Source organism: Ambystoma mexicanum, chromosome 8 (genome assembly GCF_040938575.1).
Source record: "Ambystoma mexicanum isolate Mex_15411 chromosome 8, UKY_AmexF1_1, whole genome shotgun sequence".
NCBI classification, from domain to species: Eukaryota; Metazoa; Chordata; class Amphibia; order Caudata; family Ambystomatidae; genus Ambystoma; species Ambystoma mexicanum.
This window is the reverse complement of record NC_090929.1, coordinates 381095852-381114157: the sequence shown is the minus strand read 5'-3', so window position 1 is coordinate 381114157 and position 18306 is coordinate 381095852. Positions and strand designations below refer to the sequence as shown.

Sequence of the window (18306 nt, the reverse complement as noted above, 5' to 3'; positions counted from 1 at the left end):
CTTTATTTAATAACAACATGTATACCTTTTATTCTCTTTTATTCTCTTTCGTTTCCCTAGTATCTCCCTGGCGTGAGCTCCAACTAAATGGGCACCTGTCATGTCATCTCACCCGTCCTTAGAGGGGCTGCTTGTGCCCTTATGGTGTGCCTAATGCAACAGCCCCCTTACTTAACTCAGGTACCACCCACATGGAGTGTAAGGCCAGAGGATGGCCTCTGTGGGCGGTCCCATCTTGCTAGGATGCCCCAGGAATGGTGCCACACCATCCCACTACCTCACGCCATAGTACTTCCTCTCTACCCCCTATTTTAATTAATGGTCAGATTTACATAGTGTCCTACGCCTACTTAACTTTTCAATATACTTAACATACCCCCTAATACTTACCCCAACTCTATACTTCTCCCTACTTAGCAATTGCCCTACATAACAATTAAATATATTCTTATAACTACACATACATATATACTTTGACTCACAACATATGTACAACATAAAAAAATTAAGTCACAATGGCGTGACTACTGCAGTTAGTCACCCCTTTACAGCACCTTGCGGTCTGTCCTTGTGGCGCTGGCTCTGGACGTGTGGGTGCAGGGCTGCACCTGGATGATGGCTGGATAGTGGATGGCTGGTGGCTGACTGCAGCCTGGGGCCTGTCCCGATGAGCTCTTGTTTGCATGCATGCATGTATGATATGATCAGGCATCAAGTCGCTAAGCGCTTTTTTGTAATAAATGGTTACATAAATAAATGAATGTATGTTAACACTAAAACACGCTTCTCAATATGTGTCTGTGACACTATGACTAAAGCTCTCTTGCTATGTCACTACTCTTCAATGCAATGCTAATATAGGCCTCTAGGAGCCTCTTTGAGCATCCAACGCGCTTTGAGTATACTTCTACTATTTGAAGCACTACTGTTGCTATTGCAGGTGTTGCAGATTAAACTTGCCTTTTGGCATGTGCCACACTACTTGCTCTTTTTCTTCAAGGCACTACATTCTACCCGGCCTAGCCAATGCTAGATTTCTCAATATGAGCAGAATGCTGTCATGAAATGGTATCTTACATGTTGCTCCTACCCTGAAGGGCAGAACGAGATGAAATCCCATGTCAATATATGGGTTACTTCATTGACAAAGTGTAGGGATGCCACATTCAAGTAAGGGTGCATTAGAACTCCAAAGCTGGACACCATGTTATTGGACCAATCGTTATGTGTTTTTACATACTTACCAAGTACCTGATGATATGTGTGACACCTCTATCCATATGTGACTTATCAGCTAAACGCACTTTGCAAACTTGTCTTTTTTAGTTACACTTTTCTCATTGCGCATATGGCCCTACTAATAGTGACATAAAAAGAGTTGTCTTAAAAGACAGAACTAGATGAAGATGTCACACAGGTTCTATATATTTATTTTGGTTTTTTTTCAAATTTTTTTTATTGATTTAGCTGAATTATTCGACTTTTCATTATTGATTACAAAACATTGATGATAAAAATACATAAAAGTAAAAGGCAAATCTTGTCTTTACATAATATGAATATACAATTCAAAACAAAAAAAGAGAAGATAGGAAGAAACAAAAAGGAACTATTTGCAATTAACATCCATATGAAAAGATAAAAAAGGATGGTTAACATAAACATAGATCCATTATATCAAAAGAGGTTGTCATACAGGATAGATCGATTATGTTAACGTTCTTTTTACAATGACCAATCAATCTTATACAGAGTTGGATAGTGAATTGTTGCTGTGGGAAGGAAAAATACTCATAGTTCGAAATCATTTCCCTTCTCTTTTTTTTTAATTGAGCTATAATTAGATGGTACGACATTTCTTAGCTAAATTGATCATGACAGTTATACATCATCAATCTTATACAGTTCAAGAGCAGATAAAAAGTTCACAGTAGCTATATTAATAGCCATGGACAGAGCTGCAATTACTATCCGCCATCTCAAGTCAGGATTTACCTCGGAGAGGTATTGATAATAATTGACAAAATGAATCTTCCTAATGGACACCAAATTAGGACAATCTATGATTAAATGATGCAATGTTTCTTGAGTAGATTGATCAAGGCAAAGCAACAGATGTTCTCAATAGTTTTTATGATTTTTCGATCAGCTAAGACTTGTCGGGTTGGCCATAGATTCAATTTTGTGCGCATAATTGCTGTTCTGATAGCAGCAGAGGGACAGGGACATTTTGTCAGGTATGGTGCCATTATTCTAAAGTTTTTGCCAATAAAACAGGTGTCATCAAAGTATTTGTACTATAAGCAAAGTCTTCTAGTTTCTATCCAATCTTTTAAATACATTTTTTGTTTTGCTCTTTCTGGATTGGAGACAAGAAGATCGATTGTGATGTCAGCCATAGCTAATAAACTAAAGGTATTTCTTATCCAGTCTTTAGCAAAAACATGCTTGGAAGAAAACATATGTAGAAAACGTTTTTAGGAGGGTTCTTGTTGTATCAGACATGAGACACTTTCTAAACAGGGCGCATATGCACCAATGGTATATTGCAATCAAAAATGGCAATCCCAACTCATATCGTAGCCATGCAATTGGCACGCACTGAGGGAGTTGTAGGACCTGTCTCCAGTATTTTAATTCAAGTTTGTCAAAGAGGCTATTCGGTTATGGTTTCATGGTTTCCATCCCATATAGCAAGACAGGGATGCATTTCTGTGTGTAATAAATCCATGCTGGTAGTATAGAAAATTTGCCATATCCTTTTAGCATGATTTTAGTTTGGGATACAGCTGTTGCTACTTTCAGGTCCAATTTCTGCAAGTGGCACTTATTCTGGGGTTCTATGTCAATGCTCATTCCCAAATAAGCGTATTGACAGACTACCTCTATATTGGCATTTTCAATGGTCCAATATATCTTGTTACGACTCTGAGGGTTCAGTGAGTACATTAGTATTTTTGTCTATTGCAAATGTATAGTCAATTGATTTAATTTGATATATTGGGTGAGAGCATTTAGCAGAATCTGGAGCCCAATAGGAGTTTTAGAGATGAGGACTAAGTCGTCAGGATATAATAATGCCGAAACAGTTTTGCCATTCAATTTTGGGGCATCTGCATCTAGATGTTCAAACGCGCTATTGATGTCATGAATGAAAGAATTGAATAGGGCAGACACAAGACTGCACCCTTGCTTGAGTCCTTTCGCTGTTTTGATCGATCTGGATAGAAGACCGTCAATAGTGAGTCTAATTTGTATAGATGTATTAGAATATAATGCAAATATGATGTCTTGCAGAGTCGCTGAGCAGCCTGCCCTGTATAATTTTGCCATAAGAATTGTTCTAGATACAGAATCAAAGGCCGAGTTGAAATCTACAAAGGCAAAGAAGATGGGTTGTTTGTTAATGCGCGCTTGGGATTTAATGGCACTTAAGGTTAGAAGGTTAATTGATGTCCCCATGCCTGCTATAAACCTGGTCTGATTTGGGTCACGTTTTTGGCACGATTCAGTCCAGGTATTAAGTTCCCTCAGAACTATGCGCCCACAGATCGTTCCTGGGGTGCCCAATATCGCTATTGGCCTATAGTTTTGAGGTATAGATCGATCACCTTTTTTATAGATCACTACTATTATCGATTTACACCACGAGGTAGGTATCTTACGATTTAGTATGATCATTTGAAACATAGTTTCTAGGGTCGTGGCCAAATGTTTGGTGTGAGTTTTGAACATGCTGTTACTCAAGCCGTCGGGACCTGCTGCCCTCGAAAGGCTAGACTTTTTTATTAGATCTTCAATTATTTCTGCTGATGTATTAAAATCCCATGATTCGGCCTCCTGTGGTTATTACGGAAGGTATCAAATTCAGGATCGGCATATAGTTAAGAGAAATTTTTAACCATTGCCATTCCAGGACCCCATTGATTTGACAGCTATTTTGTCTACTGTATTCTGTGTCGTTAATTAGTGTCCACGTCTGGGCTGTATTCTTGCTTTGAAATGTATATAGCATGTTTTCGCTGTCTCTTTGAATCATGGAGGCTAATCTGCCTCTAATTCAATTTCTGAATCTGCATTTGGCTTTAGCAAGTGCTCAATGTTGGTCACTGTTAGGACATTTAAGGATGGTCTTTCTCTCGCGCCTATAATCTGCTTTGCGCTGTTTCAGCACCAGGTCAAATTGATGTTTGTGGCGAAAGACTTGTATACTGGCTTTTGTCAGATTGTGTTTATATTTATTGAGCACTATCGAGTAAGGAGATTGATCATTGTGTATTAGTTGTTCATGTAGATCAGCATTAAGATTTTGTAAATTATGTTGCGACCATCAAAATTGAGATTTTGCATTGTTGACAATTAGGGTCTGTGAGGTCCATTGTGATGGGGTAAGGGGATTTTTTTGTTCTCAAGTCCATGACATGGACAGCATGTAATGGTCACTGTGACTTTGCTTTATTATTTTGAAACTGTCTACATTGTTAAATAATTGATCATCCATATATATGTAATCAAATATGTTGCCTGATAATCCACAATGACACCCCTGGTAGAGAGCCATTGGCTAATCTTAAATTCCTTTCATCCATGAAGTCAATCCACCTATTGACTTCATGAGCTTTGACACTATGAGGTGTTTCTAGACAGTTCAAGTTAATATCGCCTACAACAAGGATGGTTGTGATGTCGGGAGCGGCCAAAGCTAGATCTAGAAGTTGGGAGAGGGCAGAGTAAAATGTGTCATTAGTGATTGCAGCCAGGTTCCTGTAGGTGTTTACCAGGGCAATATTATGTTCTTGGCGTCTGATTTTAACCATGAGTTGGAAATTATTAGGAGCTACCAAATGTTCAATCGACAATCCCGTAGAGTTTTTTACTGCTACTAACAGCCCTGATGTGGGCCTACCTTTCTGTGGCTCTGTGGCCAGTAGTAGGACAATTTCAGGATCGTTCCAAATTGGAGTCCGGATTAACCAGGTTTCCTGGAGAGCCGCTATGTTGTAATTATTGATGTGATTGTCCTCATTAGACTGCAAGTGGGAATGCGCCCTGGGTGTTCCAGGAGATATTATTGGGTCTTGACCAATGGTTGTTATGCTTTTGGTATTTTCTGATTCTCTTGTGATTGAATTTGGCCATGAGTGCATTTAGTACAATTGGATGTCGCCGGTATGTTTTGCGTTTGACTTTCTTTTGCACACGGGTCTTGAGCAACAATTAAGCCAAGTCTAAATAACTCCATCTTGGATTTTCATATGGCGTTTAATACAACTCCCGAAGGGACCCAAAGCCGAACTACTGAAAGATTGTCATCACTTAGAAATTCAACTTGATATATGTCACGCGAAGATACGTCTTCAAGGGCAGGTATTTCAGAAAATACATTCAGAACACTCGCACGAGATAAGTCGTATTGTGAGTAAGGTAATGATCGACATTTCATTATCAAAGAAAGAGTGTGTCGTACTACGATTGTTTTTAGATAGGGAGCCTATGGGAATGTTACTGCTTTCTCTGAGTTCGGTGTTGACATATGTTTGTGTCGGCTCCGTGCTCGAGATGGTCGAATGGGAACACTTAGCAGGCAAGATACGCATAGTTCTATGATCATTAGTTTGTGTTAACTCTTGTTCAGATCTCTTCTCATTGTCTTCATTAGCTGATTTTGATGCGCAATCCAAGTTATATAGTTCTTGGTTAATAATAGGAGTCTTTTTTTTAATTGAGCATCAAGGTAGGCGTCTGCTGATTTCCTGATGTCGCTACATCTCTGTTCGTGGTACAGATCTATGTCTGCCTGTTTCCCTTTGCTCTGTCTAATGGGCAAGGGCGGGTCTTTAGTTAATGGACCAGGTCTAGGGGTGTCAGTTTTTGGTGTTTTTTGCCTTGCTGTTAGTGAGGATTGCTGATGGGTCACAATTCTCCTCAATTACAGCAATAAGATCATTCAGAGGAATGTATGTTAAAGAATGCTCTTTACTCAGCTGACCATTGGGAACTATAATCTTCTTAGATCTTTTCGATTGTTTCACATTCTGGTCCAGCTGGGATTTGATGGTTTTGGTTTGTTTATATTTTTTTGATCTTGTGTTCGCAATCTGATTTTTGTTTTTAATGTGTTTCTGTTTTTGAACTCCACTCTGATATATTTTGGCTTTTAAAGCTGCGGTTGTTTTTTGTCTGTGCATTCCTATCTAAAAAAATGTCAAATGGTTCTGGTGCAGGTGAAATTACTATCTTATCTCGGGTGTCCTGCTCTATGCTGATCCAAGAGTAATCCCTTTGATACTCGGTCCTCCCCACCCCGTTATCATCAGAATCTCTAACTGGACGAATGACCTGGTCAAATAATGGAAGAGCAAGAGGCAACTGCAATGCAGTCCCAGGAAATGTATCTACTAAATTATCAGAAGAGTTGACAATAGGGTGACAGCTACGATTGCTAGCTTTGTTCTCTTTTGTTTTCATTTAATCCGCAATCCAATCAGAGATCTGCTGGATTTGTTTCGCCTGTAATGTGATCACTGCATCCAAGAATTCAAATAATTTGAAAAGGCTGGTTATAGTCATGTTAACAGCCGCTAAAGTAATTTTGAGCATTGTCGGTTGCATGGAGCTTTTAATTGATTCCTGCGACATGGCTCGCTTGCACGGGTTGAACATAAGAAATACAGGGCCGCATTACACGGTAGGCGGTAAACCATGGCGCTATTAGCGCCATGGTTCATGCCGGTAATTTACCGGTACTGCCTTGGAGGAAAGGGGAATTACCGCCCTATTCCAAGGTTGGGAAGGCGGTAATTCCTCCTTCCTCCATTGCCCTTCCCCATTCCCATTTTTGCCCCATAGGGCATAATGGGAATGGGGAAGGCGCTAATTATGGTACCGCTAATTGCGGTACCGTAATTAGCACCCTGGTCCCTTTGCGGGTTGGATTTTTAACGCCTGCAAAAAGTAGCCGTTAAATTCCCCAACCCGCAAAGCGACCTCGTAGTAAGGCGGTAAGGATTTACCGGTAAACTACTGGTACCGGTAAACCCTTACCACCTACCATGTAATAAGGCCCATAGAGTGCAGTGGTATCTGTTGAATTACCGGGCCTGGGGTGGAGGTGGATTTGATATCCAAGTTGGTTGACGAGTCACATTCACTGGCATGAATGGAAATATCAGGGATGAGATAGCTCGTGTTCGGGCTTTTGTCCACTACGCCCTGAGTGGGGATTTTCGGTGGGAGGAATTTGTGGGAGTGCCCTGGTAGTTCTTAATAGGGTGTCATCCGATATAGGTTGAGGTGTGGTTTTTGAAATTGCGGGTGGCAAATGGACGGGCATTCAAGAATTATGAGGCAGGCTAATTGCTTTAGGGTGTGGACTGTTGTCATGGTAAGCTTGCCTCGCTTTCACGATGTGTGGCAAGGCTACACTGGACTTCTCCGAGAAGAAGTCATGAATATCACCATTTGGAGTCTGCAGTCGGTTGGAATTAACGGGGGTAAGTACAATTACCTTATGCGTTATGCATCTGTTAGAATCTCTGTCACTCAAGGCCGCGGCCATATTTTGCTATGTTGTCAGGACTGCTGGCATACTTGTTTTCAATGAATAGGGGTGTCTCGACATGTTAATTATGCCGTCAGATGTTTTGAACGCTGATTAGGGGGCGTGGCTATGTGAAGTAAATAGCAATATAACCTAAAAACAAACAAACAAACATCTGTAAACAGGTATATATATTATAGGATGTTATATCAATGTCCTTTGATTAGTCACCTTGCAAGAAGGGCTTGAAAGCGTATAACTGGAATCCTCTGGAAGATAGAGCCGTGGCAAAGTGGTCCTTGTCAGTCTTGCCTCGGTGCGCGCGCTGCTCCAAACTTGTAGCAAACACTGATTAGGGGGCATGGCCATGTGAAGTAAATAGCAACATAGCCTCGCAGGAAGGCCTTGAAAGCGTATAACTGGAATCCTCTGGAAGATGGAGCCGTGGCAAAGTGGTCCTTGTCGGTCCTTGCCTCTGTGTCTAAAAAGACAGAACTAGATGAAGATGTCACACAGGTTCTGTATATTCATTTATTTATAAGGTGCCAAAGCCCGCAGGCATCAGGGCACACCAACATAGACACAAGTGAGACAGACACAAAGCAGACGAGACACCAAGACCTCCAGCAGGATTAAGAGTGGGAAGGGATTTATTCAAAGAGGAACATTTTCAGTTTGCAATGAAAGCTGAGATGCTTTTCCTCAGGTCCCGGATTAGAAGGAAGGAAGTTCCATATTTTAGCTGCCACAACTGGAAAGGATTTATCTAGGCCATTGGACCGATCGAAACAAAGATCTTACTAACCCCATCTCGGAGGAGTGCAGAGATCTAATCTACACATAGGGAAGAATCAAGGATTTAAGGTAAACTGCGGAAGTGCCATAAAGACAGTTGTGTACCAATATCGTCGCTTAGAAGGATATACGAACGGTGATGTGAAGCCAGTGGAGTCCTTGCCTACTCTTGGAGATGTGGTCCCACTTTGATTTGCTTTTGACAATTCTAACTGCGCCGTTCTGGGAAATTGGAAGTTTACACAGGCATTTCTTATTAGCTCCAATCAAAAGTGAGTTACAATAATCTAGTCTAGATAAGATTATGGCCTGAGCAATAGAGCTGCAGTTTTTCTCAGATAGGAAGGGCCGGGTCTTCCTCAGCAGTTGGATATAATAGGAGCAGTTTTTAGACACATGGTTTATGTGAAGGTACACAGAAAGAGATGAATCCAGGTACGTGCCAAGAGTTTTGACCCTTTCTACAACCGAGATATCACAATTTTCAAGGTGAAAAGATTGAAATTTGGGGTCCAATTTAGCTTTAGTTTGGGGTACACCAAAGATCAATGACTCTGTTTTGTTGCCAATAAGGCACATCCAATTGGTATTCACCAAGACTCAATTGAACCATAGATGTACCCTAGATGGTTCGAGTCCAAAGAGTAGTCACCTGATAGTTCAATCACCAATTCGGTGTCATCTGCATAGTTAGTAGACACCCATGCCTTCCAGGGGGCTACACAAGGTCCTGATGTAAATATTGGAAAGTATGGGAGACATACAGGCTCCCTGTGGGTCACCGCAGGTGATCAGAGCTTGAGAGGATGTTGCCTCCGCCCAGCACATTCTGGACATCCAATGTGTGAAGAAGGAATACACACAGTTAATAGAATCCTGACCACATAAACTCACATCTTTAAGTGTGTGAAGTAGGCGTTCGTGGTCCAGCAATTCGAGAGCCGCTGAGTTCCCCAGCATATAGGTCTGAAGATCTAGCATTGCTGTCTCAATGCTCTCACGGGGTCTAAACTCTGACTGCTTAGGGTGTAAAATCCCAAAGGATTCCACGAATGACTGAAGTTGTAATGTAGCAATTTTATCTAAGATTTTTAGTAGAAAATTGCAGTTGGTGATTGGTCTCAAATTACTGACTTCCATGGGCTCAAGGCCTGGTTCTTTCAATAATAGGGCAACTGTGACCACCTTGATGTTCTCTGGTACCAGTTTGTGATGAAAGGATGAGTTAACTAATCTAACAAGAAAATGGGCAAAAGCTTCCTTGTTGTCAATTATACGTTTTGGTGGAATCACATTTTCTGGACAGGAGGACGGATGCATTGTGGATAAGGTTTTGTGTCAGCGATCGATACAGGATGAAATTCGAAACACTGCTGTCCTGTCTCACTAGCCTGCACAACCGCAGGTGGATCAGGCATGTATTTTAATAGAAAAGTCTTGATTCTATGTGTATTCACTAATTATTTTGACCGCAAAATGCAGCGGGAGACCACCCTTCGCACCCCCAACCACTTCCCATCAGACCCTCATCCACCCCCACCCTATATTGCCTTGCCTAACTCGCTAAAACAGTAGAGATTGAAAAAAAATCAAGTGGTGAAAAATACACCGTAAAAAGACTGGGTACTGTCACACATAGCATGTGGCACTCGCAACCTATGCTGCTAATAGGGTTTCCAAATCTATCTGTGTCATTGGGAAAGGGATAGAATGTTCCTAGCTGGGGCTGTCCTTGTGCAAACCATTAAAATCGGGTGCTTTAGGTATAGCTCTCAAACTTTTGTGTCGCCTCGCAGGTGAAAACCCCAGATTTTGTGCGGTGGGTGATAGCCCATTGAAGTGATTGGGCGTGGCGGGTGTCAGCTGATTTCAAGGCTGTGAGTTGAGAGCTTTGACTTTAGTATACATTCCACCTTATCCATTCCATTTTGGAGATGACACTTATCCGTTCCTGGTTTGAACTTTGTATTCAGGAGGTTGCCGCCCTCGATTTTCCCCATTATAACTCAGGACTACAAGCCCCAGAGCTGGTCTAGTGCCTCCCGAATGGATAATGTTGTTGGCATGTATGCTTTAGTTCGGTCAATATCAATCATACTGCAAATCACAGACTGCACTGGGTTGTTCAATTAAACCTGTGGCTGGAACATGGTGTCTGTAGATAGATGGAATAATTTGATAACACTAATCATTAAGCAGGAGAACCGTACATTTGTGATCTACCCCTTCTACATATAGGATTACGTGATAACACAACGTCACTGGGGAAACAATGTTCCACTACTATGCTTTCCTTTTACACACCAGTACGAGAAAGTACTTTAGTACATGTTAAAGCACCAAAAAGCAAATTCCAGAATGCATTCGTTTATTAAATACATTATTATGGTATTCATTTAGCGCAGACCTAGCTTCTGGAAGGAATGGGCATAACGATCATAAGGGGAAGAACACACTGGGGGGATGGGGAGGGAGAGTGGAGAGCACATCACCGAGTAAACAAAACCCTTGACGTGGCTTTCCGGGCGATACCTGGTGACCACATCCATGTAAACAATCACTGTTATTGGAAAGCTGCTTATCATGTTAAAACTGCCAACATACCTGCTGAGATAAGGTTGAACAGGTTATGGTGGCGGCACGCACGAAGACTGGCAGCTTTACCTGGAGTCAACCTGCCTGACGGGAAAACACCTGCACCTCCCTAGTGATCTGGGCGCGCCCTCCAGCCGATCTCCCTGATTGGAGCATTGTGAAGTTTGGCAGAGCCCAGAGGTGGAACTGGTCTCGCGCACGTGAAGGTTGTCGGACCTGTTTTGGCAGCCAGGCCAGTATTTGTCGCAGTGGACGGATGAGATCGACGTGCTTCCTGGGCCTCGTCCTCTCTCTGTGTCGTACATGCGGCTTTCCCGGGTAGGCGTGGCGGCGTGGGCAGGCTTGTGAGGGAACCGAGGAGAGTCTATATGAGGAGAAATATTCCAGAGCGAGGATGCCACGCCGGCGGTCGAATTAAAGTTCCCGCCGCAGGGTTGGCTGCTTGCTCAGTCTTTTCTGTGGAGGTAAGCGGCGCCGGGGCCTGAGGCAGAGCGGGGTCTCGAACAGCCGCCGCCACAGACCGAAGTCACAGGAACGGTAGCATTGGGTTCTGCGAGCTGATGCTCTACATTGCTGCTTGTTGTTCTCTGATAACCGCGTTTCCTTTCCTGGTTCGCGTTTCCTTTCCTGGTTCGAATATTCGCATGCAGGAGGTCGCCACTCCTTCGATACGTGTTTATAAGTACTCGCAAGATGTGCGCTGCAGCCACCATCGTTTGCCTGGAAGACTTGGGGCACATTTAAATGACGGGAATTCAAGCCACAACTTACAAGGCTGCCAGCAAGAAGACGTGGACATCTTTGCGTTGTAAGGCTACGCGTGATCGGAGTGAAATTACAGTAGGGGACCAACGATTCCAATAAGCGTGCGGCAACAAACTGTTCTGGGGTCTACATGAGGCGCTAGAATGAATCACAGAGGCTCAATCAAAAGTAATGAGCGATCCGGGCCAGAAAATCCAGTCGGCAAAGTGGGGGAGTGTCCAGTCTTCATGGGTGATGCAGAGACTGGAGCGGAACTGGCAACATCTCCTACTATATGTCCAGACCGAGACACTGTGGTGCAGCAAATTAAACCTGGCATTATGGCAATCCTAGTGGACACTCGACCGGCCTGTCAAGAGCCTTCTCTCGCCCCACATAATGCTGAGTATGATACCGAAGACACTTTGTTAGGCGAAGAAGCAGTAATGGGGGACCACTCTTCAAAGCTTGGAGAGAGGTCCCTGACCAGCGAAGAAAATGGGGGTCTGGGCCTTGGTTTATTGAAGTGGACTACAGCCAAACCCCTCAACTGCAGTGATGGGAATAACAATGGCGAGCCTCTTCTGGCTAGAGTGCCCGATGGTACACTGTGCCAGGCTCCTGACAAAGTGCTGGAAGAAAGCTCGCCCATAGCAGTATTCGCCCCATCAGTGGAAGAAAGCGTGTTTTCTGCTGTAGGGGCCTCCTCTCTGGAAGAAATGGAATCCTCTTCTGTACTGTGCTCAGCTAAGGAAGAAAAGGAATCCTCGTCACTACTGTACTCCTCTGTGGAAGAAAAGGCACACTCTTCTGAGCTGTGCCTACTGGAAGAAAGAGGATCATCTCCTGTACTGTGCCCACTCGTGGGAGGAAAGGCACCCGTGGATTCAGCCAGTCCCTATGAGGAAGGGTGTATGGAAGTGCCCCTGACCCATCGGGATGCAGACCCAGTGGCCTCTGCCTCCGGTATCTCCATGGAGGAGGATGAGGTGGAGCACCAGGAGTGTCCAATCTGCACTGAGCCGTATGATGCAGGTAGACGAAGGCAGGCACTGCTGAACTGCAGTCACGTGGTGTGTGACAGCTGCGTGCAGGCCATCATGGACCAGGCTAGCCAGGCAGAAGTTGGACGTTTGAGGTGCCCACTTTGTCGCCAGAAGACCCCAATGATGAAATGGGAAATCCGTAAACTCCAGGAGGAGATGCTGGAGCGAGACTGCACCCGCTTGCAGATATTCCGGGCTCCACCTGTTGTGCTTCAAAGAAGACCAGGGCCCTGGGGGGCTTTGGAGTACAGCTTCCAGCAACGCTTCCGGACCAGCCGAACATTCAGCTGTATTCCCTGTCTGCATTACCCACTGTGCTTCATCGAGTGCCTTAACAAACTGGAGAGGCGCCACCGCTGTTGTTACCTCTTTGTTCTCGCTCTCTTATACTGCGCAGAGAAGCTCTGCTTCTTGCTGCCCTTCCTACCTATCATGATGCTAATTCTTATTATAGCATTTGATAAATAGCTTTTGAATAATTCAATTGATCGGGCCATACCCACAGTCTGATATTGGTGCTTTAGTCCAATCCACACAATCCACATTTTTTTGGTGTAGTTCCTCTTAAAGGCTTTATTTTTGTGTAGCCCCACGCACAATCTGTTGATGGTTTAGCCTCACACACGTTTTCTGTTTCTTAAAATGTGTTCTTTTTTACCTTAATCCCCACCCACAGCCCACTATTGTCACTTTTCACACCCACATTCCAGTGTTGGAGCTTTATCCCTGTTCAGTCTTTACCTATGTATGTTATTAAAGCTTTAGCTCCACCCACATTCCGTTATTAAGCCATTAACCAACCTCTAGTAAGTACATACATTTTCCGAGTAGTCACTACAAAATTACTGCACCGCCTAGTGCCCTCTGGTCAACCCCCCCCCCCTACACCCTTCATGCTTACGATGCTGAGCACCACTCCTGCTGTGTGTGACTTTTGAAACTTCAGAAGATGGTTCCCCATGGATTTCACAGCCTCACCACAAACTGTCACAGCCAAACTGCCTTTCCTATTGCTTACCTATGCCCCCCAACTATAATGATGGCAAACTATTTGTAAGTGGTCCTCATTTCAAGTGTGATACCTGTGCTATTTCTGCCCTTTTAGCCAGCTGCACTCTTATCTACTAGCAGTGCTATGCTCAGGAACATCTAAGCCACAATTCCCAGAATTCCTAAAAGATGTTAATGAAAATTGACTTTATGAGGGTGTCATTCATGACACGGGGCCTTTTGACTTGTGTGTTTGCAGCCTTTGCTATTATTGGATGCTCTCAGACAATCCTACAGTCAACCAGGAGATGTTGTGGCAGGGCACCCCCCCTGGATTGGGTAGAGTTGGTCTCTAAAAACATGTTGGCCTGACTAAGACCAGCCAGCATTAATGTCTTCTTGGAGGCACTTCCATGTGAAAAAGTGTCACTGTTTCCCTGCATGCCAGTCCATCTCTGCTGTCATTGGGCATCTAATCGGATGACCATCACAGGCCACCTTTCTAGGTGTACTTTGCCGTCTTGAGTGGACCGCAGAGGGCCGCTTGCCTGCAGTGATTAAGGGGATAATTGCATGTTGTCAGTTGACTGTCATTTATCCAGATCTAATTAAAACATATTAAAGTGAGTTCTGTTACATTTTTAAAATTCATTTCGATTCCTGTACAGCATTTTGTTCATATGAGAATACCCCCTTGAGGTACTTCTCCTTTCTTCTTGTTTCATCGTATTTAACATTTTTGTTGTGGAGGAGGCTATGAAAATGTTGTGGTTATGAGGATGAGTACTCCGAGCCATTTAACTCACCTTCCACAAGAACTCAGAACCAACAAATTACCATATCTGGTAGTCCAATGTCACAAATGGACCCTTCACCCAGTTCTGAGAGCTCATCTATCATCAATTTGGTTTCTGGGATAAGCAGTTTTGTATTTGTCCATTTTAAGTATGGGCCTATCAGTCCTGCCATATTGGATAAAACGTTGAATTTATCATGGAGGCATTTGTAAGCCACTGATAGTTCCATATCTTCTTGGCAACATTTTATGTGATGATCGCAAGTGTTTGCCCACTTATTGCTCCGTCATGACTTTTTGATAGATGTAGGACTTATATGCCAACAAGGTAATGGTATGAACAGATGCCCCCATCAGGTACACCCATCTTTCCAATTCTGTGCTTTAACAGATAATGCATTCTGGGATTTCTAGTCTTTTGCTAAACGAATTGGATTTAAGAACTTCATGATCATTTGTTCTTTTTTAAAAGGGTGATTACCAGGGTGATCTAGTCATACTACATAGAGTCTAGACAAGCTTATCTTAGCTTGTAAAAATATGCAAGGGCTAGACCAGTACCTGAAAGAACCTCGACACCACATACAATGTGAAACCATTCTGTTTAGGCTGGGGAATGTAGCGTCTCTTGGGGAATAATTAAGAAGGAGGAGCCTCTGTTTGTGCTCTAAAGAGAACGTTGATGTTTTAGCACATTTGTTGTGTTTTGTTTTCTGTGCAAGATTTGGACAAAATTTAAGCCGCTGGAATAAGCACGGGATACTTATAACTGCAAACAACTTGGGATGTTGTGTTGGCAGAATACCTTCTGCCAGCTGCAAAGAAGAGTTGCACCTTAGAACCCCATAGTTAGGACTTACTAATGCAATGCAAGTGGGCATCATGATGTTGTACTTTTCGTATGATGTTTAAAAAACCTTTTCTTTGATGATACAGGTATGGTATACCTCTTAATGCCTTCAACCAAACAAAGATTTTGACACAATAAAGGGATGAAGGACTCCCCTAAAATGATTATTTGGTTCAAACAAACCATTCTAATTCTATTCACCCCATCAGCTTAATCAGCAATCCCCAACATAAAGTCGCCCAGAATATCTCTTTCATTGATGTCTCTTTCTGCATCGTGGCACCATTCACAAGATGGACTCTTCCAAAGGGAATATCTTGTAAAAAAACATTCCAGTTCTTAACCATGTATGCATCATCAAGAAGCACCAACAATAAGCATTCCAGAATGTCTTTGTTAGCTCCTTGTCCGGGTAGTGTGGCTGCATTCATTACACTGTTCCTTTAAAAGGGCGGTGGTTTGTGGTGTTTGCTGCATGTTTCAAGAGAATGCTTTTTGGTTCAAAGATATGTATTTGTACATCTAGCACACTCCATGAGTGCAGACACATTTGGAGTGAATACAGGTATGCCTGCCTCGCACAAGCGGACAGTTTCATATAACCCATCGTTGTGCATTTTGATAGAACCATGACACATAGTAACTAGGTTCATCTATGTGATATTTCCGCATTTTAAATGCCGAACATAAAAATGACTGATTTCTTTTGGCTGTTTTTGTGGGTCCCTTAAAATGCAGAAATATCCTATTCCTGCCCCCCTGCCCTCAGAAGCTGGTCCTCTCATGCCGGCTTTCTATTAAATCATGAGGGGGATTAGCCCCCACCCCCCGGCCCCCGAAACCCACACATATCCTAACCCAACTCCCCCGACCCTGCCGAATGCACACTTACTGCCAAAACACACACACATACACACACGACCAAAACATTAAACAATTAACTCACAGGATGCTTCCATCCTCTCTTGCCCACGCCTGTCAGCCCCTGCGCGCGCTCTTGTGCGGCAGTGATTTGACAGCTTGATTTAGAAACACCACTTTGTGGGGTCACAGAGCGGTCTTTCTTTTTTTTCCGAGTAATTCAAAATTATTTTTTATCTTTATACCTGTGCTGTGCCATTTCTGTAGTATACATTTTGAATAATACATCGGTTATAATGCACCAGAGAGTTGTCAACTGTTCCTTGCAAGAGGTTTATTTGTTTTCATGCTATTTGGTACAAATATTACCTGTTCACTTTTGTGCTGAATTTCATTTTGTAAATTATTATTGTTAATGGAACTTTTCTTTTGTCAATGGCTGCCACTATGATTGTGGTCACAGAATAGAATAATAGTGCACCCTATCGACAACTGTTTTATGCTGCAGAGTGGCACTCATTGACCCATTGGAGCTTAACAAAAACCTCATTTTAACAGGTGCCACCTTGGCATGGTAGCATGCATGACAATGTTTTACTTGTGTTTGTTAGCTCCATGGTAATGTTTTGATTGAGTGCTAATTTTACTTGTGTGTGAAAACATTGAGCCGCATCATGTCATTTTACGATGCGTAATATGGAATACATTGTTGCATTGTTTTACAGGCGTTTTATTTATTTTATTAAAAAAAATTCCCCAGATGTGGTGTTTTGCATTCATCTATTTGTAATGCATCCTCTGCAAATGCAGCATGATTTACAGTTCAATACTAATGGGGCTTCACAGTTAAGCAAATCCATCCTGGCTAATTTCTGGAGGTATGATAGGTCCTGGTCAATGGGTCTTGTTCATGGAAATTAAAACACAAATACGGCTGCAGAGCAAAATGTAGTTTGGCAATATTGTAGGTAAGCATTGACCGCGCAAAAGGTCTAGCTTCACAAATGTAGAGGATATTCTTTCATTGGAGGCTTTCCAAAACCTATTTACCCGCTATATTTACAAAGGCAAGCCTTTTGGCTTTGCTCATGTTTGTTTTATAAAGTGTTTGCTAATCCAGCATTTTTCTGCTTCTGGACCCAAAATGCGAGTGATAATTGACTTTTGGCGAGTAAGAAATTGCATGGTGTGTGCTCGTGGAGAAATGAAGGAGTTAGTGACTATTTATTCCTGGCTAGTAACTGTAAACCTTTAGCGTAGCTTTATTTAGTTTTTATTATTACATATGTGAAGTGCTCTTACCCCAAGAGGCGTTGGAGAGTTTCCCAAACATGCTAACAAACAAGAAAAAGTAGAATTGCAAGGTAGAATAAAAAGCAGCTATGGAAAAAAAGTAAAATGGAGATCATTTTTTTTTCTCCAAAGTGCAGAAAAAGCATTAACAAGCAGGTAAGGTAAGAAACACATCCTCTGCGGTTTTAGTATAAAGTCTAGCAGCAACAGAAGGGGCTCTCTGGGATGGGCATGATCTTGTGAATAATGGGATCTATAATCTTATGAAGCTCCCTGCTTCTCGTTTCCTGTTACAAGGTTGGCGGTAGCCATCGTTAGTCTTGCCACTCTATAACCCTGCTGGAGCCGCCAAGCAAAGGTGAGGCAGCACTGCTTGAAGGGTATCTGACGAGAATGACTTTATCGTATTTTTAGGACCACCAAGCTTTTTGAATTATGTAAGCAAGCCTTTCAGCCGGCCTACAGTGGAACCCTAGAAATAACATAGGCCTAAATCGCAGAGTGAGTCTGATTGATGCGGGTACTGGGAGAGTTGGGAGGCAACGAAAGGTTGCATTTTGAATTTTTTAAAAAAAATTGTTTTGGTTTACAGAAAACCTTCCACAAATTTACAAAGCATGAAAAAACAAGAAGACAAATCTTAGATTACACAAAACATACAGTCAAATTGGAAATAAAAAGCTAATTAACATTTCCTCAAGTTCATTGTAGATAGTACAAAACAGTCTTTAATTCCACAGTACATGAAAACAGATAATTAACAATTAAAATCTATACCCTTCAGAAAACGTTCAAG

At 42.6% G+C, this 18306-nt stretch overlaps 1 protein-coding gene across 1 annotated transcript; it reads left to right on the top strand.

The window, feature by feature from the left end:
• Nucleotides 1-11192: 11192 nt before the first annotated feature.
• On the top strand, nt 11193-16978 carry LOC138471956 (ring finger protein-like). The gene has a single exon (XM_069609844.1). It carries the CDS (start codon nt 11839-11841, stop codon nt 13186-13188), a length of 1350 nt encoding a protein of 449 aa, XP_069465945.1. The 5' UTR covers nt 11193-11838; the 3' UTR covers nt 13189-16978.
• Nucleotides 16979-18306: the final 1328 nt, after the last annotated feature.